We start from the raw sequence: 22650 nt of genomic DNA on the forward strand, positions 1-22650 counted from the left end.
TAGGGGTTGGGAAAGAGGTTCGGGCCTGCCAACCCGTACTATCGACGCAAAAAGAGAAACAATTAATGGATTGTTCCCCTTAGAACCGGGAAGGTTAAGGCCGGGTTTACTCGAGGTACTCAAAATCATGAGCACCTTTTGACAGAGTAGAAACAGTTTGCAGTGGCAGAGGGGGTCGCTAATCAGAGGGCACAGACTGAGGACCATCGGCAAAGGAAGCAGAGGCAGATGCGGAAATGTTGTTTTAAGCAGCCAGGTTGTTATGACCTGGTGTGCGCTGCCTGATAGGACAGCGGAAGCAGGTTCAACAATGAGTTTCAAAAAGGGAACTGGATAAATACTCAAAAAGGAACAATTTGCAGGGAAAGAGCAGGCGGATGGAACTAATCAGAGCTCTTTCAAAGAGCCAGCATAGGCAAAATGGGCTGAATGGCCTTCTGTGCTGAAGGATTCTGTGATAAATCTCCCATACACACATCATAGGAAATGGCAAAACTTCTAAATTCGACAGACCGGACGTCAGTACTGGGATCTTCCTTGTTCTGTGTAGCTCAGTCTCTACAGTGGACCCTGTGCTCAGCACACTGAGCAGTTCAATGTGCCCAATTCACAGAATCACACAGTGCAGAAGAGGCCCTTTGAGTCTGCACGGACACGTGAGAAACACCTGACCAACCTACCTAATCCCATTTACCAGCACTTGGCCCATAGCCTTGTATGTTATGACGTGCCAAGTGCTCATCCAGGTACTTTTTAAAGGATGTGAGGCAACCCGCCTCCACCACCCTCCCAGGCAGCACATTCCAGACCGTCACCACCCTCTGGGTAAAAAGGTTTTTCCTCACATCCCCCCTAAACCTCCTGCCCCTCACCTTGAACTTGTGTCCCCTCGTGACTGACCCTTCAACTAAGGGGAACAGCTGCTCCCTATCCACCCTGTCCATGCCCCTCATAATCTTGTACACCTCGATCAGGTCGCCCCTCAGTCTCCTCTGCTCCAACAAAAACAACCCAAGTCTATCCAATTGATGGATTTTCTGGGTTTTGAGGTGACTTTGGTATGTAAAAATAATTGTTTGTTTTTCCCCTGTCTCTTTCTCTTTCTCTTTCTCCACCTCAGTTTCTTTGACACTGGATCCAGACACAGCGAATCCCTGGCTCGTCCTGTCAGAGGGGGCGGCTAGCGTGTCGGACAGTAACACCCGGCAGCAGCTCCCCGAAAACCCCAAGAGGTTCCTGGTCAGCCACTGCGTCCTGGCCACACAGGGCTTCACCTCGGGCAAGCGCTACTGGGAGGTGGAGGTGGGCCAGAAGAACACCTGGGACCTGGGCCTGGCCAGCGAGACGGTCAACAGGAAGGGCAAAGTCAAAGGGGTGCCCGGGGTCGGGCACTGGAGCCTGAGCCACTTCGGCGGGACGGAATACCAGGTGGTGGAATCGCCGCCCAGAGCCCTGGCACTGCGCCGGAACCCGACGGCGGTGGGGGTGTACCTCAACTACGAGCAGGGGCAGGTGTCCTTCTTCGACGCGGGGAGCCGGCTGCACTTGTACACCTTCACTGTCAGCTTCAGCGGGAGGCTGCACCCCTTCTTCTGCCCGGGGTTACACGACTGGCAGAAGAACTCCGAACCCCTCCGCCTCCGCAATCCCAAGGCATCGAGCTCGGAGCCAGGGTGGAGAGACTGGGATCGAGACACGCGAGGTTGAGGGTTGTGGGGTGGAGGGGGTTGCGAGGATGGACACATTTCTCAGCTCTTGCGAAAGGTGAATGCGGCACTGAGCTAGGCAAAGTGAAGAGGCTAGAGGCCCACAATCCCAACCCCAATCTTTATTCCTTCATGAGATGTGAGCGTCACTGGCAAGGCCAGCATTTGTTCCTCATCCCTAATGGCCCTTGAACGGAGTATCTTGCTCAGCCATTTCTGAGGGCAGTTAAGAGTCAACCACATTGCTGTGGGGTCTGTGGAGTCACACGTAGGCCAGACCAGGTAAGGACGGCAGATTTCCTTCCCCTAAAGGACATTAGCAAACCCTTTTTGTGGGTTTTAACAACAACTGATGATAGTCGTCATGGGCAACGTCACTAACTAGCTTCAATTCTGGGTTTTACTCACTGAATTTAAATTCCACCAGCTGCCATGCTGGGATTTGAACTCGTGTCCCCCACAGCGTTAGCCTGGGCCCCTGGAGGGTCTCCCTCCATTCATCTGAGCAGGACAGGGAGGTCCTAGGTCCCAGTCCCTTCCCCAACTTCATACGCAGTAAGTTACTACAACAACCTGCATTTACATAGCATCTTTAGTGCAATGAAACATCCCAAGATGCTTCACTGGAGAATGATCCAATAGCATCTGATCCTGAGCTACCTCTGGATGTATGAGGACAGGTGGCCCAAAGCTTGGTCAGGGATAAGTTCTAAGCAGCATCTCAGCCAAGCTGCACACAAGTATCTCATCTTTGTTTGCAAATTCTCACCCCCCACCCCCCACCATGGCCTCGCCTCCTTAGCTCTGTCACCCTCCGAGATCTCCACACTCCTCCAATGCCCCGACTTCAATCGCGCCATCATTGGCGGCCGTGCTTTCAGCTTCCTGGACCCTAAGCTCTGGAATTCTCTCCCTAAACTTCCCCGCCTCTCTTTCCCTCCTTTAAGCTCTGCCCGAAACCTACCCCTCCGACCAGTCTTTTGAAATCACCTGCCCTGATGTCTCCTCACATCACCCTGTGTCAGCTAGCTGCCCGGTTTATACTGTCATGTAGTGCTTCGAGGTATTCTAACTGTGGTAAAGGTATGGCCGAAATTCAAGTTGTTCACTAATGCTGCAGATATTGTGAAATGTGTATTTTGTTTGCCTAAAGCTTGTGACGAGAGGTCTTGTGGCGCAGTGGGCAGCCTCCCTACCTCTGAGCCAGAAGCTCCAGGTTCGAGTCCCGCTTGATGGCCGAACAGGTTAATTATCAGCCTGTGAATCCTTCCAATACGCCTGATGGCCAGCGGTAAGGGCGGGAGAGTTTCCTGGTTGGCCATACTACAGAAAGTAACGGCAAAACCACTGCAGTACTTTGCCAAGCATCACCATGGACCAATCCAATGGAAAGCCAATGGTCGCCAATGCCCTCGGATGGTACCTGGAGGAGGATAGTTTGTGACAGGCTCTTGGCCGATACTTTCACCCCAGCAATGCTGATGCATGATGGGAATCCACATCGGATGTTTCCCCCACATTGCCTGCCTGCTACATTTAATGCTGGAAGACAGTGGGTCAGGAGGAGAGTTCCTGGCCTGCTCCTGGAGTGTCGGGACAAATCCCTGGCCTGGGTTTGGGAAGTAGAGCACAGCTGGACCTGTGTCGTTCTGTAACAGGCTGAGGGAGAGAGAGCCAGTGATTCGAAGCCAGTCATGAGGTTTCACACAATGGACACACGTTCATTCTTGGTGCCCCTCCTAATCCAGCTAAGGTGGAAGGCTTCAGAGGCCTACCGAAAACAAGCCCCCACCACCAACACCCACCCCACCCCACCCCACCCCTCCCCTCCAACCCCCACTAACAAAAGGAGGATAAAACTGAAGGCATGACCACAGTTTCCTCGATCAAAGATTTCACTCCACACATTTAACCTGAGAGTACGTTCTCCGTAAATATTAGCCAATTCAGAACAGGGGCCATTCAGCCCATTATGTTTGTGCTTGCTCCTCCCATTCAAGCTCTCTCTCCCTCTCTGATCCCACCCAATAACCACCAACGCCTCCTTTTCAAGTACTGCTACAGTCCGCAACTAGTGATGGAGTTGATGGTAATGGTCACTTGTGTTAGCAGAATTAATAGCTTAATGACCCTTTCCATGCAAGATTCTCTTCAGGACTCCCCCTAGCCGCCACCACCCCCAACCCCCTCCCCCTCCCCCCCACCCACATCCTCCGAGTTTCAAATATGGAGGGTTTCTGCCCCATTTAAAGGCAGTGCGAAATAATCCTACCTGATTTACCCTCTTCAGTCCTTCCGCAATCTGGAAAACCTCAATTAGACCCCAGAATACCCATTACACATCTCCTTCGGTCGACCAGAGTTTATTTAATTGTTTGAAAATGTTCTCAGAAATCAGCTCCTTAACCAGTTCTCCAAAATTACCAGGTTTCCCTCTTTGTTAAAGGGCTCAAACTTCCCTCGTTGGGTTGCGCTGGCTAAAGGAGAGTTTATTTGTACAGTTTCAGCCTTGTTTTCTGACAGGTGCTGTTTCACATTGGCTTGAGCTCAGTGACGTCTTGTAAATAAACAGCCGCTGTGCATAGTTGGCGAGTGAATTTGTTTTTTCTCCTCTTAATGTTCTTCCCTCTTCTCAGGATACTCACTCTGGCCAGTAACCAACACCCCTACCCCACCGCAAATGGCCACAGTTCACGATTCTTTGAGAGGCAGGTTATTCGACTGCAGCAGGAAGCACAGCAGATATCATGGACCAGAGAAAGACACACAAACAGGCATCTCAATTAGTGTCTTAGTGACCAGAACAGGACAGTGTTCAATGACAGGTACCACTACATGATGAACAATGGAAAGACAAACCACCTCCTCCCAGACCCAAGGAAGCACCAAGCATGGAGTCCCCAACCCCACTCTCATTAAAATCTTTACCGTTGACCAAAACCTCAACTGCACCAATTACCTCAACACTATGGCTACAAGAGCCGGTTGGAAGCTGGGAATTCTGACCAGTGGCTCCCCCACACCACACAACCATCTGCAAGGTACAAGCCAGGGTGTGAGATGTTTTGAATACTCTCCACTAGGCTGGATAGGTTGCAGTTACAACACTTGGAGCTCAGCGCCAGATGACAGTGCAGACTGTGTGACTATCAGTCTCCACCCCCCACCCAGTACGTGTTACCTACCAGAACTGCAGCAACTCACCAAGGTGACTTCAACCACCGTCTCCCTCCTGAGACCCAGCCGTCACTGTCACAAAGGTAGCAACAGAACAACTCTCATCCCCTAAGTGTGGTTAAGTGGAATACCATGTACCTTTAAGAGAATGCAAGTGGACTAACCATGTGACAGTACTGACCGCTGTACAGCGCAGGCTACTGGCTAACTGTTAAGTCTGGAGGTGGTTGTGGGAGCACACAAGGATTTAGTGTTCTGCCCTCTGTTGCAATAAATAATCAGTTTGTTCTTATGTCAGTCTCTCCATTATTGATAGTGAGCATCAACTAACAAGTGTACATGAAGGTGTGCAATTCGAGTTTACTCGACAAGTGAACTCAGACTCAAGACAAAACTGGCGACGAGGATGAATATAGCAAAGTTGTAACACCCCTAAGTGGGAATCTACAAGATGGGTGAGCAAAACATTAGGAGGAGAATCTGTATTTAAGTTATAAAATAGGAATCAGAGCAGGAAGTAGTGCTGCAGTTTTAAATTTGAAAATAAAGAAAAAACCCTGCAGAATTACAATCATGGGCATCCTGTCAACACTTGAAAAGAGCACGAAACACACAAAAGCCAACAGCTACAGAGCCAGAGTTTAAAAAAAAGGTGACTGCTCTTAAGGCAGCAATATATTTAAAGAGGTACATGCAAAAAAAAATGGCGATGGACAAAAATTTATAAGAGACCCCAGAGAGGGCAACTCCGCAAAATGCAAAGCACGAATCGATTGACGGCAGTCAAGAAAGCTGTGGTAAGCAAAATGCCTGAACGTGTTGTTAACAGGGAAGCCATTGGAAGCGCAGTCCCCTTGCAATCGTCCACAATGCTGCAGTTTGGGCGTGTCGATCCATTCAACCCCATTTCAGATGGCTGGTGTCAGTATGTCAAACGCCTGGCGTTCCTTTTTTTTAACCGCTAATGACATCGCGGGGGAGGAAAAGAAGAGGGTGATTCTCTTACGACAAAAAAAACCAAAATGCTGGAAAAACTCAGGTCCGAAAGCATCTATGGATGGAGAAACAGTTGACGTTTGGAGTCCGTATGATTCTTCTTCAGAGCTGATCCTCTTGCCCACATGCAGGAGCAAAACGTACAGACCAATCCACAGCCTCACATCACCTAACACCCCCCAGACTCGAAGAATTATGGCAAGTTAATAAAAATTGTACAAAACCACCTGAGAGCAAAGCCCTCAGTTACTATACAGCACTTCAAGTTCAATTCAAGTAACAGACTCCCAAGGGAGACAATAGCCAGCTATGTTGCTGTTTTAAAGGCATTAACTGCACATTGCAAATTCGAAATATCCATTAGTGACATGTTGAGACCCCGACTGATATGCGGGATTGGAGATGATACCATTCAAAGGTGTTTGCTAGCCGAAACTAACCTAGATTTCAGTAAAGCATTAGACTTAGCCATGGAGAGTGCTGTTAGAAATTCAGAAGTTATAAGAGATACACAACATGGCGCTGTCCATCAGATAGGGCGGAAAAACATCAGTCCACACAAAGGCGGGAACACACCCCCCCCCCCCCCCCCCCCCTCCCACCTGCCATGTACAGATCAGTAAAAACAGTGCCACAGTGAAAACCCACAAAATGAGAGAGAGAAATGCATCCAGGCATCTAGTGAGCGATCGTCAATTCAAACAAGACAAATGATTTCTCTGCCACCGCTATGGTCACATAACGCGGCACTGCAGAGATCGGCTGAGACAGCATTTTAAAGACAAAGGGAGAAATCATGAAATATGTCTCATGGAAGAATAAGAAGAAATAGAATCAGACATCCATCCATTATATAATCTGAAAGTGGGTAGAACCAAACCGATCCAAGTAGTCATTGTAGTCAATGAACAACTCGTTAAGATGGAAGTTGATAGTGGAGCGTCGATGTCCATCTTGAAGAACATACATTCAGAAACTAGAATAAAGGCACCCATCCCTTAAGATTGGAAGTTTCGGACGCTAAACTAAGAACATATATGGGTGAAGAAATAAGACTGAAAGGGTTGTGTCAAGTCTTGGTGATGTATGGAGATCAATCTGAAAGGTTGCCCCTGTTAGTGGTCGCTGGAGATGGCCCAGCTTACTGGACCACAACTAGCTCAAAAAGATAAAATTTTCAGCCCATTTCAATTATCAAATTACAACAAAGAACTTACAGGGATTGTTGCTAAAGTGTGCTTCCATTTTCAACAACGAGTTAGGAAGGATTCGAGGGCTACAGGCCAGAATCCATGTAGACCCAAATGCAACCCCCAGATTTATAACAGCCAGGCCTGTTCCTTATGCTCTACAGGACAAGGTTGACACCGAACTTGGCAGCCTGGAAAAATTGGGCATCCTCCAACCAGTGCAATTTTGAGTGGACGGCACCCATCGTACCTGTACTGAAGCCGGACCAAAGTGTGCGTCTATGCGGTGACTATGAGCCAACTGTCAAAAAGGTGGCCAAACTTGATAGACACCCAATACCCAAGATTGAGGAATTGTATTCGAAGTTGGCAGGGGGCACCACATACTCAAAATTAGACATGAGATATGCCTACCAGCAGGTGGAGTTGGAAAAGGACTCTAGGAATTTGTCACCATTAATACACTGAGGATTGTATCAATACACACATCTACCCTTTGGGGTCTCCTCGGTGTGTGCTATTTTCCAAAGAACGATGGAAAACCTGCTCCAAGGATTGCCCCATGTTATCGTTTACTTGGCGTATTGGTCACAGGACTGACTGACAATGAGCACTTCGCAAATCTAGAAGAGGTGCTCAAACGCTTTGCACAAGCAGGGACATGTTTAAAACGAGAGAGGTGTCTGTTCCAAGCTCAGGAGGTAATTTACTTGGGCCACAAGGTTGATGTGCAGGGCCTGCATCCTGTGAAAGAAAAAGTCTAGGCCATTCGTGAGGCACCTGCCCCGAGAAATACCACAGAGCTTAAGGCCTTATTAGGCCTGGTAAGTTACTACAGCCGATTCCTCCCAAACCGCTCGACTGCACTGGCCCCATTGTACAGCCTGCTTAAGAACCAGAAATGGAGTTGGCAAGCCCTGCACCAGGATGCCTTCCTGAAAGTGAAACGATTGTTAAAATCATTGCCCTTGTTGGTCCACTTTGACCCCAAAGAGGAATTAATATGAACATGTGACATCCCCTTATGGAATAGGGGCTGTCCTTCGGTGGATGGCTCCAAATTATATGTACATCTCAGTGTCGCAGAGCAACGATATTCCCAAATTGAAAAGGGGGGCTATCGTGTTCGGTGTCCGGAAGTTTAATCAATATCTCCATGGTCGTCATTTCCATATTATAACCAGCCACAAGCCCCTACTGGGATCATTTGGAGAAGATAAAGCGATACCCCCTATCGCACCCAGAGCTGGGCACTAACATTAGCCACCTACGAATACACTTGCTCACCGTTCGGGTAGCCAAATCGCACATGTCAACAGCTAAGCTGCCTTCCCCTGCCAGCTAATAATGGGGAGGCTCCAGTTTCCCAGGAACTGGGCTTAGTGCTAAATTTTCTAGATTCCTTCCCTGTTCAGACCAGACAAATCAGGGTTTGAACAAGCCAGGACCCACTATTGTCTAACGTCCGGGAGCAGGTCTTGAATGGTTGGTCAGGTAGATCTAAATCCGAGGAGATAAAGCCCTATTCTGATCGCAAATATGAGCTCTCCTGCCAGGATGGTGTATTACTCTTGAAGGGGAGGGGGGGGTGAAGGCCGTTATTAGCCAAACTGCATAACACTCACTCAGGCATTAGAATGAAGATGCTCGCACACAGCTATCTGTGATGTTCAGGCATGGAATTGTATATCAAAACCCTGGTCAAAAGCTGTCCTCAATGCCAATGGGTGCATAAGCTCGCCTCCCCCACTCTGCTGCCCTTAGCTCCATTGCACCCATGGGAATGGCTGGGGCAGCCATGGGCACACCTCCTCAGATTACATGGTACATAGGACCCTTCTTGGGCATGATGTTCCTTTTACTGATCGACCTCCCACTCCAAATGGACGGACGTCTCTGAAGTCCGGTCGCCCACGTTGGCTGCCACCATAGACTGTTTGCGGCAGAGTTTTGCAGGGCATGGGTTGCCGCAGATCGTGTCTGATAACAGGACCGTTTTTACCAGAGTGGAGTTCCACAGGTTCATGACCCTTAACGGCATTACCCATATCAAAACCTCACCCTACCACCCAGCATCAGATGGCATGGCTGAACGGGCAGTCCAAACCTTTAAACCTGGGATGAAAAAGATGGAAGGGGATTCCATTGGCACAAGATTGTCCCAGTTCTTGTTTGTATACCGGATCACGCCACACAATGACCGGCAATGCCCCTGGAGAGCTACTAAAGGAGAGACCACACCCGCCTGACCCTTATCTGGCCAAATTTAGATGGGAGGGTGGAGAAAAGCCAAGAGGCGCAGGAGATGAGGCACGATGGTCATGGTCGCAAAAGAACTTTCACAGTGGGGAATGCGGTTCTTGCGAAGAACCTTGGAGATGGGCCTGATTGGCTATTAGGCAAGGTGAGTGCAGTAACTGGACCCCTCTCCTGTAATGTATCAGTCAATGGCCAAATAATTAGATAACGTGGATCATCTCATCAAAAGAACACCAGCCCCACGAGAAGAAACGTAGTCTTCATCTACACAATCTGTGCCGCATGTAGAGGACAGGTCACATGATTTGGAAGTGTCAGTGGGGCCTGTGGGACCTGAGGGAGTTGGGGAGACAAACCTGCCAATTTCCACTGAGGGATCTAGTGGACAACTGACCCCTGAAGAGCTGGTCTCGGAAACACCAGCCGAGGTGGTTGAACTGCAACGCTCAATGCATCTGAGAAAGCCTCCTGACAGACTTGATTTGTAAATGGTGTAAGTAGTTCACATGTCAAGTTTGTCAACTGCATTTTGTTTTTTGTTTAAGGGGGAGGGATGTGGTAAAGTGGAGCACCGTGCACCTTTAAGAGAATGCAAGTGGACTAACCATGTGACAGCACTGACCAATGACTGTACAGAGCGGGCTACTGGTTAGCTAAATCCTTGCATGCTCCCACAACTACCTCCAGCTCTAGACTTAGTGCTCTGCCTTCTGTTGCAATAAAAAAAATCAGTTTGCTCTTATGTCTGTCTCCGCTACCGATAGCGAGCATCAACTAAGTGTGTATGAAGGCGTGCAATCGAAGTTTACTTGACTAGTGAACTCAGACTCAAGACAACATGGCTAAGTCCAGAACCAGGCCCACTAGCACACATCATTTCTCTCATCAACACTGGGTCAAGAGCCCGGAGGGCTGAATTTGCAGGGGGTCATGAGGGGCCTGTGGAGATGATCAAGGCCCAAGGAGGGGTGTTGTGGGGGTGGGGGGGCTGCAAGCAGAGGGCTAGGCCAGAGTAGGGGCAAGAAGGGTGCAAAGCCTGAGGGGAGGGGATGGGGGGGTGTGGGGAGGCGAGGCCAGTGGGGAGGGGAATGGGGAGGGAGGCGAGGCCGGAGGGAGGGGGATGGGGAGGGAGGCGAGGCCAGAGGGGAGGGGGATGGGGAGGGAGGCGAGCCCAGTGGGGAGGGGGATGGGGAGGAGGCGAGGCCAGTGGGGAGGGGAATGGGGAGGAGGCGGGGCCAGTGGGGAGGGGAATGGGGAGGAGGCGGGGCCAGTGGGGAGGGGAATGGGGAGGAGGCCAGTGGGGAGGGGAATGGGGAGGAGGCCAGTGGGGAGGGGAATGGGGAGGAGGCGGGGATGGGGGGGAGGGGGATGGGGAGGAGGCGGGGATGGGGGGGAGGCGGGGATGGGGGGGAGGCGGGGATGGGGGGGAGGCGGGGATGGGGGGGAGGCGGGGATGGGGGGGAGGCGGGGATGGGGGGGAGGCGGGGATGGGGGGGAGGCGGGGATGGGGGGGAGGCGGGGATGGGGGGGAGGCGGGGATGGGGGGGAGGCGGGGATGGGGGGGAGGCGGGGATGGGGGGGGAGGCGGGGATGGGGGGGGAGGCGGGGATGGGGGGGAGGCGGGGATGGGGGGGGAGGCGGGGATGGGGGGGGAGGCGGGGATGGGGGGGGAGGCGGGGATGGGGGGGAGGCGGGGATGGGGGGGAGGCGGGGATGGGGGGGAGGGGGATGGGGAGGGAGGCGAGGCCGGAGGAGGATGGGGAGGGAGGCGAGTCCGGAGGGGAGGGGGATGGGGAGGGAGGCGAGGCCAGAGGGGAGGGGAGTGGGGGAAGAGTGAGACCCAAGGAGGGGGTGTCAGAGGGGGGTTGTGGGGAGGGGGGGCAAGGCCCAAGGAGGGCAGTAGGGACAGAGCAGGTTGCAAGCCCTGTGGATGTGCAAGAGGGGGTTGTGGTGGAGCAGGGGTGCGGGGAGGGCTGTGTTTCATTGAATAGGTGCGAGTTAACATCAATAGCAGTATCGCAGTCACAGTGCTACGCTCAGCCTCGAATAACCCTGAACAATAAGCTCTGATCACAACGTGTATAGAAGCCATGATATATTTAATAATGACACAATGTGGTCCATTACAATGGAGACTGTCAACAAGGCCCCGGGAGGGGAGGAGCAGTGAGAGTGAAGGAGGCTAAACAAGCTCACGGGGGAGGGGGTAGTGCCCAGCACAGGAGGGCCTGGAGGGGACATGTTTGGAGGGTGGTTACAGCTTCAGGCTGCACAGCGTTAGGCCCTCAGCATTGCCGGGGCAGCTGGTTAGGTATGGACTGAAATACGGGAAGACTCGCTCGGTGAACGTGTCCTTGAAGGTGTAGAGATGGGACATATCGTCAGCATTATAGAAGGACACTTGACCTCCCTCGAAATCCAGGTAGACTCCCACCTTCCTGGGCTTGGTGCTGAGGGTGAGGGGGACGGCAGGCCAGTCGAGAGCCTTGTACTTGTCACCGTTCCGCAACCAAATCGTCCAGTAGCCATCCACAGGCGAGAGGGTGATTCGGCCCTTCCTCTGGACAGACTCCCTGGCCAGCCCCAAGTCCCAGGCCGTCTTGCTCCCCACCTCGACCTCCCAGTAGTGTCTGCCAGACGTGAAGCCCTGAGCTGCCAGGATGTTGACACAGGGGTTGAACCTCTCGGCTGTGTGAAGCTTATGCTGATTGGTGTCGGTCAGCCTCACGTGGGTCAGGTCCTCCGACAGCAGGAGCCTCTGGTGTGCTGAACTCGGGTCGAGCGTCAGACGGGCAGGGACTAGGAGAGATAAATTAAGGTTAGACACCAGAACACAGCAATCGGCAACCCTCTTCAGGCAAGGAGGTGACCCTTTTGACACCAGCTCATTCAATGTGACAGTAGAGGTGCCCATTCAGCCCATCATGCCTGTGGCAGCTCTGAAAGAGTTATCCAGTTAATCCCCATCTCCCTGCTCTTCTCCGGCAGCGATGGGATGGGGGGAGGGGGGGGAGGGGCAGCAACGGGATGGGGGGAGGGGTGTTTTCCTGCCATCCCAGAGCCAGAATACATCCCACAACCTGACATCTGTAAAAGCAGATGATCTGATCATGATCATATTTGTGGGATCTTGCTGTGTTTAAATTGGCTGCTGGGCTTCCTGGATCACAACAGTGAGTGCACTTCAACAGTTTACTTTTAGTTGTAGAGGGCTTTGGGAAATCGAGGTTGTGACAGGTGCTATATAAATGCAAGTTCTTTCCTTTTGGGCTGGCCATGACCATAAAAAGCTATTGGACTGTCGTAGAAGCCCAAATGACTCAAACAGCTCACACCTTTGAGAGAGCGGGATCTGCCCAGACAGTAAGCCTCCTGTGCCTATTTGAATGTAGCTTTGATCCAATCCAAGTTGAATAGACCAATGAAATGTCTGAATTATAACTAAGAAATTTGATTGGACATTTGGTTATCCAATATCAACATCATCCTGCGAGTTGTCATTGACCAGAAACTGAACTGGACTAGCCATATAAATACAAGAGCGGGTCAGAGGCTGGGAATCCTGCAGTGAGTAACTCACCCCCTGACTCCCCAAAACCTGTCCACCATCTACAAGGCACAAGTCAGGAGTGTGATGGAATACTCTCCAATTGCCTGGATCAGTGCAGCTCCCACAAAAGAAGCTCGACCCCACCCAGGACATAGCAGCCGGCTTGATTGACACACCATCCACAAACATTCACTCCCTCCAGCACGAACTCACTGTAGCAGTGTCTTCTATCCACAAAATACACTGCAACTCACCAAGGCTCCTTTGACAACTCCTTCCAAACCCACGACTGCTACCATCTAGAAGGACAAGGGCAGCAGACACATGGGAACACCACCACCTGGAAGTTCCCCTCCAAGCCACTCACCATCCTGACTTGGAAATATATCGCCGTTCCTTCGCTGTCGCTGGGTTAAAATCCTGGAACTCCCTCCCTAACAGCACTGTGGGTGTACCTACACCACATGGACTGCAGCAGTTCAAGAAGGTAGCTAGGGATGGGCAATAGGCACTGGTCAAGCCAATGACGCCCACATCCCATGAACAGAAAAAGAATAGAGAATTCAGGGAAGCCTTCTTTACCCAGAGAGTGGTTAAGAGTCCAGCACTTTCTCCCACAGAGTAGTCCATTTATTTAAAGGGAATTTTGATAAACACTCCAGAGAGGAAAAGAACAGAAGAATGTTGTTGTTGTTAGGAGAGATGAAGGGTGTGGGGGGGGAGAATTTCATATTAGAGGTCTGTTTCTGATGTAAATCCTTTATAATTTCATGTAAAGTGTTTGAAGATATTAAGCAGATAAATTATATTATAAATGTGTGACAGTCACAAAGACGATTACAGATAACCTGTCCAATAAAACATTAAACAATATCTTGCTGCATACAAACATATGAATTAGGAGCAGGGGTAGACCACTCAGCCCCTTGAGTCTGCTCTGCCATTCAGTGAGATCATGGAGCAGGAAACTGACCTTTCACCTCTGGAATCAAATATGTTCCAGGCACAAAGGGTTGGATCTTCTGGTCCCACTGAAGTCAATGGGCTTCTGATTGGCTTGTTGTCTCCCCCACAGCTTGGGGGGGGGGGGGGGGGGGGAGGAGACAACAAGCCAGTTGTCCCAGCCCAACTCTTCACTCCCAGACATCTTGCAGTATGGAGTCTCTAAATGGGCATTCTCATTAAGAACAGAAAGCCTGGGTGGATCTCAAGTGAGATTAACTTTACCTGAATTTTGTTTTTAAGTTTCTTTCACTGGTGTAGGCACTGGCAAGGCCAGCATTTGTTTCCCATCCCTAATTGCCCTTGAACTGAGTGGGCTTGCTCAGCCATTTCAAAGGGCAGTTAACCACATTGCTGTGGGTCTGAAATCACCCGTAGGCCAGACTGGGTGAGAACAGCAGATTTCCTTCCTTAGTGAACCAGATGGGTTTTTACAACAATCGATGATAGTTGTGTCATGGGCAACATCACTGAGACTAGCTTTATAATTCCAGATTTATTAATTGAATTTAAATTCCACCAGCTGCCGTGATGGGACTTGAACCCATGTCCCCAGATCATCAGACTGGGCCTGTGGATTACTAGTCCAGTGACATTACCACTACACCATCTTGTATTGATACCCAAACTCCCAGGGTTAAAATTCGATGAGGGATTACACAAACTAATATTGTATTGGCTTGGCATTGAGAAAGATAGGCAGAAATGTGATCAAATTTTGAGATAGGGCATAGACAGAATGCCAGTATTAGTTGGGAACTCTGACTATGGTGCAAAATCTGAAAATTGGAGCCAGGCCATTCAGCAGGGAAATTAGAAAATAATGCTACACAACATATAGTAACAGTTTGAAACCATCTTCCACAAACTGCGATGGACGCTGGCTTACCTGTTAAATTTAATTTGGAGATTGATGGTGTTCAATATCCAGAGGTAAGAAAGGATAGGGGGCAAAAATGGAGTGAGGCAACAGATCAGCCATGATCTCACTGAATGGTGGAACAGACTCAAGGGGCTGAATGGCCTCCTTCTAGATTGAGGGGTGGATCAGGCTTTCAAGAAAGACTGCTGTCCTGAGGCACAGGCTCAGAGATATCATTGGCACAATGGAGTTGCAGTTTTACTCCAACTATCTAACCCCATATTGTACCAGCCCTGGGAGTGTTTGATGGGACAGTGTAGAGGGAGATTTACTCTGTATCTAACCCCGTGCTGTACCTGTCCTGGCAGTGTTTGATGGGACAGTGTAGAGGGAGCTTTACTCTGTACCTAACCCTATGCTGTACCTGCCCTGGGAGTGTTTGATGGAATCACATACAAGTAATTTTACTTCTACTGAACACAGTCACTGGTGCCTGAAATGAAGAATTCTTCCACTTGCAGCAATACAAACTTGGGCTGTCAAGAGAGACAACATAACATGAAGGGTCACTGTAAGGCTTAATAATGGGAAGCTTGTTAACTAGAGGGCAATAAGGGGGGCCAACCTTTGCCTGTGGAAGCAAGATTGAGATAGTAAGTTCTATTGTTTAAACTCTAAAGAGAGAACAAGGCAAAGATTGCACAGCTCATCCTAATGTAGGAAGCTTCACCCAAGTTGCAGGCTCTCCGGGTGTTTTGGCCTTGTTCTAAATTACAACTCACACCAAGACCCCTGTACCTGGGCTGATGAAGTCCTTCATCTCTTTCCACACCTTGTACTGCAGAGGTCCCTTGAATAAGCCCAGAGGCAGGTCAGCGGATACTTCACTGGGCAGTTGGATGTCATCAGGCCTGTGGATATGGTCATTGTTGGTCAGGTTTGAGGGCAACCAGAACAAGAACCTGCGTCCTAGATCACAGAGATGGCCAACAAGATTGGAAACCTACCTTTGCTTCCTTACTTCCTGAAAGTACAAGACAGAGAGAGAGATACACGTCACTTTGGCTGTTAATGTTGCATCCAAGCCACCCAATTTGCACCTAGTCAACTCTTTCGCCTATACACAGACAAAACAAGTCAACTTACTGAGTGGACAAAATTATGCAATGGCACCTTAAGTCCAACCCATCACTTTTTATGGGCTAATATGGAGAAATTGTATCCAGTGAGAGGAGAGTCAGTAACTACAGGCTAATGGCTAACGAACCAAAGTTTGGGAAGAATTTTGATGCAGCCAAGTTATGAACTGGAATGTGCCACCTGTAAGGGCAGCGGAAGCAGAGTGAACAGTGAAGTTCAGAAGGGAATTGGAGACCAACTTGAAGGAAAATCATTTCACAGGGCCATGGGAAGGAGCAGGACTGGTCAGATCACACTTTCAAAGAATTGGCACAAGCATGCTGAGCTGAATGGCCTCCTTCTGTGCTGTATCATTCTACTATGGAGTCAGAGAGCTGCTCAGCACAAAAGACCAATTGGCCCATCACATCCACGTCAGCCAAGAAAAGCTATCCAGACTAATCCCATTTTCCAGCTCTTGGGTCTGTAGCCTCAGGGGTTATGGCACCTGAAGGGCACATCTATATACTTAATTGCAAGAAAGGTTTCTGCCTCTACCAGCTTTTCAGGCAGTGAGTTCCAGACCCCCACCACCCTCTGGGTGAAAACATTTTTCAACACCCCTCTAATCCTTTTACCAATTTCTTTAAATCTGTGCCCCTGGTTGTTTCCCCCTCTGCCAAGGCAAATAGATTCTCCTTACCCATTCGATCAAGGCCACTCAATTTTAGAGACCTCCATTAAATCTCCCCTCTCCTGCCTGTTCCCAATCCAATCTTTCCTGATTGTGAAAATCCTCCAGTCCCAGCAGCAATCTCCTCTGTACCCTATCTAGTGCGACCAGGCCCTGTCTGTACTGTGGTGGCCAGATCGGTGTGCAGTATTACACAAGAAATAGGAATGGCCATTCAGCCCCTCGAGCCTGCTCTGCCATTCAACATGATCACGGATGATCTTGGGCTTCAACTCCATTTTCCTGCCCAGTCCCCATATCCCTTAATTTCCTGAGTGAGTGACCAAATATCTCTCTCCCAGCCTTAAATGTATTAAACGATGGAGCATCCACAACCCTCTGGGGTAGAGAATCCCAAAGATTCACAACCCTTTGAGTGAAGTAATTTCTCCTCCTCGGTCCTAAATGATCGGCCCCTTATCCCAAGACTGTGCCCCCGTGTCTTAGGTTCCCCAACCAATATAAGCCCAATTTACTCAGCCTCTCATCATAGGACAACGCCCTCATTAGCTGACCAATTAATTTTTTTCTAGCATTACCTCCCTGATCTTAATTCTGTACTGCGGCTAAAAAATAGACACATCCTGTGGGCCATCGTAGCCACTTCAGTATAGTCAGTGTAACAGAAGAAATCATACCAGAGAAATGATCATGACTAAGCAGAGACAAATCCCCATGGACACAACCTGCATCCTAGGGGTTTTAAAGGAAGTGGCTGCAGAGCTAGCTGATGCATCACTTTTGATATTCCAGAAATTCCTTAGATTCTAGAACAGTTCCCAAAGCTTGGAAAGCAGCAAACAAAACCCTGCCATTGAAGAATGGAGAAAGGGTTTGGGGATCTGTAGGCCAGTTAGCCTAACACCAGTAGTGGGCTATGATCTATCATGGCCAACATGGAAGCATGGCACTTAAACCATAATACGATTAAGCAGATTTAACAGATTCGTGAAAGGAAAACTGTTTGACAAATCTATTAGAGACTTTTCTTTTCATTCTTTGATGAGACGTGGGCTTCGCTGGCAAGGCCAGCATTTGTTGCCCATCCCTTATTGCTCTTGAACTGAGTGACTTGCCCAGTGATTTCGGAGGGCAGTTAAGAGTCAACCGCATTGCTGTCAGATGTAGGCCAGACCGGGTAAGGACGGCAGATTTCCTTCCCTAAAAGGGCCAGATGGGTTTTTACAACAATCGGTGATAGTTTCATGGTCACCATGACTGAGACTAGCTTTATAATTACAGATTTATGAATTAAATTTAAATTCCGCTGGTTACCATGGTGGGATTTGAACCCATGTCCCCAGAGCATTAGTCTGGGTCTCTGGATTACTAATCCAATATACCACTGACTCCACTAATTTTGATGGATAAGGGGGGAGCAAATGGATAGTCAATATGCATTTTCAAAAGGCATTTGGGCCTATGGAATTGTGGATAATACATTAGCATGGATTGAGGATTGGTTAATGGACAAAGAGAGACTAGGACTAATCAGGACATTTTGGAGAAGGTGAGATTTGATCAAGGTGTTAAAAAAAAAAGAGTAAAGCTCCCTCCACAGTCTCCCATCAAACACTCCCAGGGCAGATACAGCACAGGGTTAGATAGAGTAAAGCTTCCTCTACACTGTCCCATCAAACACTCCCAGGGCAGGTACAGCACGGGGTTAGATACAGAGTAAAGCTCCCTCTACACTGTCCCCATCAAACACTCCCAGGGCAGATACAGCACAGGGTTAGATACAGAGTAAAGCTCCCTCTATGCTGTCCCATCAAACACTCCCAGGGCAGATACAGCACAGGGTTAGATACAGAGTAAAGCTCCCTCTACGCTGTCCCATCAAACACTCCCAGGGCAGGTACAGCACGGGGTTAGATACAGAGTAAAGCTCCCTCTACACTGTCCCCATCAAACACTCCCAGGACAGGTACAGCACGGGGTTAGATACAGAGTAAAGCTCCCTCTACACTGTCCCATCAAACACTCCCAGGGCAGGTACAGTATATGTTAGATTCAGAGGGATTGCTGGAGAACCACTGACTGGCGTCTACTAGGTCAAATTATAGCCAATGTTGGGCTGTAGGTTTGTACCCAGTTAATAAGTAGGAACTTACAGTCAGAGAGAGCTCATGCAGCTGGATCTCAGTTTCCAACCTTCTACAGCAAGGGCTAAAAGCTTTAAATTATAAGGATATGTTGCATAGACTAGGAGTATATCCCCTGGCACATTGAAGATTAAGGGGGTTCTAGTTGGGGTGTTTAACATGTATGGAGAGTCAATAGAATGGGGCTTATGGGTTCAGTCCAGAATAATGAGGGAGAACCATAACATTGGAGCTTTGCCATTCAAGGGGATGTCCAGCAGCTTTTGACAACACAATGCCTCAGAAATCTGGAACTCAATCCCTAAAATGCATTTGAAGCAGGGGGTTCAGAAAGTTTCAGAATGGAGTTAAGGAAGGTGTATGAAACCAAGGCAGGGAAATGGAGCTGAGACACAGATCAGCCAAGATATAACAAATGGTGGGTCAGGTTTGAGGGGCTGAATGGTCTTCGCTGTTGCCAATGGTTCTTTTACTGTTCCTATCACAAGGCTTTAACTCCAACCCAAATTTGGGACAAGAGGTCTTGAACAAATTCATGGCCATTTAAAGGCTGTGGAAGTGTAGTAAATGGGCACGTTTCCACTTTGACCCATATGAAAGTGGGTAAAACCCAACTTTTTTTAAAAATGTGGGCACGTGGGGTTCATTTGTTGCACACCCACAATTGTCCTTAATTGCAGTTAAGAATCAACCACATTGCTGTGGGTCCAAAGTTTAACATAGGCGAGACCTGTCAAGTACAGTGGATTATCTTCCCTAAAGGGGCATTACCAGATGTGTTTTTATCACAATCGATGTTAGCTGTAGCTTTATAATTCAATTAATAAACCTGAAATTAAAATTCCACCAGCTGCCCTGATAGGATTTGAACCTCTGTCCAGAATGTAGCAGTTCTTGGCTTTGCTAGTCCAGTGACAGCCACTATACCAACACTACATCCCCAATTTTAATCAATCATTCAGAATCAAGCCGAATAGTATTTAAATGGAGAGCTACTGCATTACAGAGGGATCTGGGTGTCCTTGTACATGAATCGCAAGAAGTCAGCATGCAGGTACAGCAAGTAATTAGGAAGGCAAATGGAACGTTAGCCTTTATTGCAAAGGGGGTGGAATATAAAAGTAGGGAGGTCTTGCTACAACTGTACAGGGCATTAGTGAGACCATACTTAGAGGACTACACAAAGCTTTGGTCCCCTCATTCAAGGAAGGACAGACTCGTCTTTGAGGCTGGACGGAGAAGGTTCACTAGGCTGATTCCTGAGATGAAGGGGCTGTCTTATGAGGAAAGGTTGAGCAGGTTGGGCCTATACTCATTGGAGTTAAGAACGAGAGATCTTATTGAAATATATATGGGGGGGTTTCACAGGGCAACCTGTGAAGAGGATGTTTCCTCCCATGGGGGAATCTAGAATGAGGGAACAAGGTTTGAAGATAAGGGGTTGCCCATTTAAGACAGAGAAAAGGAGGAATTTCTTCTCTCAGAGGGTCATTAGGGTTTGGAATTCTCTTCCCCAGAGAGCAGTGGAGGCTGGGTCATTGTGTAGATTTGAGGCTGAGTTAGGCAGATTTTTGATCTACAAGAGAGTTAGAGATTGAGAGGGGGCAGGTAAGGACAGACAGGAAAGTGGAATTAAGGCCACAATCCGATCAGCCTTGATCTTGTTGAATGGGGGAAGCAGGCATGAGGGGCCAAATGGTCTACTCTGGCTCCCATTTCTCATGCTTTTGTGTCTCATCCCATTATTGATAGATGTGCCTTCAACCGCTAAGGCCCCAAGTTCTGGAATTCACTCTGAACTTTCCACCTCTACTCCCTCATTCCTCCATTAAGACACTCCTTGAAACCAACCTCTGTTGACCAAGCCTTTGATCGCTTGCCCCAATATCTCCTATGCAGCTCGGTGTCTAATTTTGTTGATAATTCGCCTGTAAAAGCAGCCAATGGGACATTTTGTGACAGTATGAAGGTGCGTTTATCAATACACGGTGCTGTCCCATCCAGTGCGCGTTCACTCCATTCTCAGGAGCGCCTCACTCTTTCATAATCCTCCCCGTACTCTACCTTCAGAAACTCAATGTCATCACCCTGAGTCTGTTGCGCGCTCAGCTCGGTCAGCCGAGCCTCCAGGGAAAGCCGCCCGTCCTCAGCTTTCTGCAGGTTCTCTCGGATCAGTCCCAGGACGGAGTCCTCGTCCTTAGCCAACTCCCGAGTCAAAGCGTCCTCTCTTTCACACAGAAAGCTCTGCATTTCAGCAAACTGCTCCTTCACGTGCGACAGCAGCGCCTCAGAACTTTTCTACCAAAGGAAATGAAACGCATAGGTTTACCAGATAGAATCGTCACAGCATCGGTTCAGTGCAGGGGAGGCCATTTGGCCCATTGTGTCTGCACTGACTCTCTGAACGAGCAATTGACCAAGTGCCATCCCCCAGCCTTCTCGCCATAACCCAGCACATTCTTCCTTCTCAGGTGAAGAGTGTAATTCTCGTTTGAACGCCTCGATTGAATCGGCCTCCACCACACTTAGGGCTGAGCATTCCATAAGACCATAGGAGAAATTAGGCCATTTGGTCCATCGAGTCTACCCCGCCATTCAGTCATGGCTGATAAGTTTCTCAACCCTGTTCTCCCGCCTTCTCCCCGTAACCTTTGATCCCCTTACCAATCAAGAACCTATCTATCTCGGTCTTAAATACACTCAATGACCTGGCCTCCACAGCCTTCTGTGGCAATGAATTCCATAGATTCACAACTCTCTGGCTAAAGAAGTTTCTCCTCATCTCTGTTCTAAAAGGTCTTCCCTTTACTCTGAGGCTGTGCCCTCGGGTCCTAGTCTCTCCTACTAATGGAAACATCTTCCCCACGTCCACTCTATCCAGGCCTTTCAGTATTCTGTAAGTTTCAATCAGATCCCCCCTCATCCTTCTAAACTCCATCGAGTATAGACCTAGAGTCCTCAAACGTTCCTCTATGTTAAGCCTTTCATTCCTGGGATCATTCTCGTGAACCTCTTCTGGATCCTCTCCAGGGCCAGAACACCCTTCCTGAGATATGGGGCCCAAAATTGCTCACAATATTCTAAATGTGGTCTGACCAGAGCCTTATAAAGCCTCAGCAGCACATCCCTGCTTTTATATTCTAGTCCTCTTGAAATAAATGCCAACATTGCATTTGCCTTCCTAACTACCGACTCAACCTGCAAGTTAACTTTAAGAGAATCCTGGACTAGGACTCCCAAGTCCCTTTGCACTCCAGATTTCTGAATTCTCTCCCTATTTAGAAAATAGTCTATGCCTCTATTCTTCCTACCAAAGTGCATGACCTCACACTTCCCCACGTTGTATTCCAACTGCCACTTCTTTGCCCATTCTCCTAACCTGTCCAAATCCTTCTGCAGCCTCTCTGCCTCCTCAATACTATCTGTCCCTCCACCTATCTTTGTATCATCTGCAAACTTAGCCAGAATGCCCTCAATTCCTTCATCTAGATCATTAATGTATAAAAAAGTTGTGGTCCCAACACTGACCCTTGCGGAACTCCACTAGTCTCTGGCCACCATCCTGAGAAGGACCCCCTTATCCCCACTCTCTGCCTCCTGCCAGACAGCCAATCTTGTATCCATGCTAGTACCTTGCCTCTAACACCATGGGCTCTTATCTTACTGAGCAGCCTCCTGTGCGGCACCTTGTCAAAGGCCTTCTGGAAGTCCAAGTAGATAACATCCATTGGCTCTCCTTTGTCTAACCTACTCGTTACCTCCTCAAAGAATTCTAACAGATTTGTCAGGCATGACCTCCCCTTGATGAAACCATGCTGACTTTGCCCTATTTTACCATGCACTTCCAAGTATTCTGAAATCTCACCCTTAATAATGGACTCTAAAATCTTACCAACGACCGAGGTCAGGCTAATCGGCCTGTAATTTCCCATCTTTTGCCTCACTCCCTTC

At 49.0% G+C, this 22650-nt stretch overlaps 2 protein-coding genes across 3 annotated transcripts in view; one reads left to right on the forward strand and one right to left on the reverse strand.

Annotated features, from left to right (window-relative positions):
• LOC144695795 (butyrophilin subfamily 1 member A1-like) overlaps nucleotides 1–4290 on the forward strand; it is a 30045-nt gene extending 25755 nt beyond the window's left edge. For both annotated transcript variants that reach the window (XM_078566779.1, XM_078566778.1), the window contains exon 8: nucleotides 1116–4290. In XM_078566779.1, the coding sequence (XP_078422905.1) occupies nucleotides 1116–1707 (592 nt within the window). In that variant the 3' untranslated portion in view covers nucleotides 1708–4290. The remainder of the gene's footprint in view (nucleotides 1–1115) is intronic.
• Nucleotides 4291–11410: 7120 nt separating this feature from the next.
• LOC144695799 (zinc-binding protein A33-like) lies at nucleotides 11411–21051 on the reverse strand. Its single transcript, XM_078566784.1, has 3 exons — nucleotides 20787–21051; nucleotides 15541–15711; nucleotides 11411–12127 (listed from the first exon to the last, which is right to left on the reverse strand). The coding sequence occupies exons 1-3, from the start codon at nucleotides 20947–20949 to the stop codon at nucleotides 11583–11585; spliced, it is 879 nt and encodes a 292-aa protein (XP_078422910.1). The 5' UTR covers nucleotides 20950–21051; the 3' UTR covers nucleotides 11411–11582.
• Nucleotides 21052–22650: the final 1599 nt, after the last annotated feature.

The sequence above is a fragment of the Cetorhinus maximus genome, chromosome 21 (assembly GCF_964194155.1).
Source record: "Cetorhinus maximus chromosome 21, sCetMax3.hap1.1, whole genome shotgun sequence".
In the NCBI taxonomy this organism is placed as follows: Eukaryota; Metazoa; Chordata; class Chondrichthyes; order Lamniformes; family Cetorhinidae; genus Cetorhinus; species Cetorhinus maximus.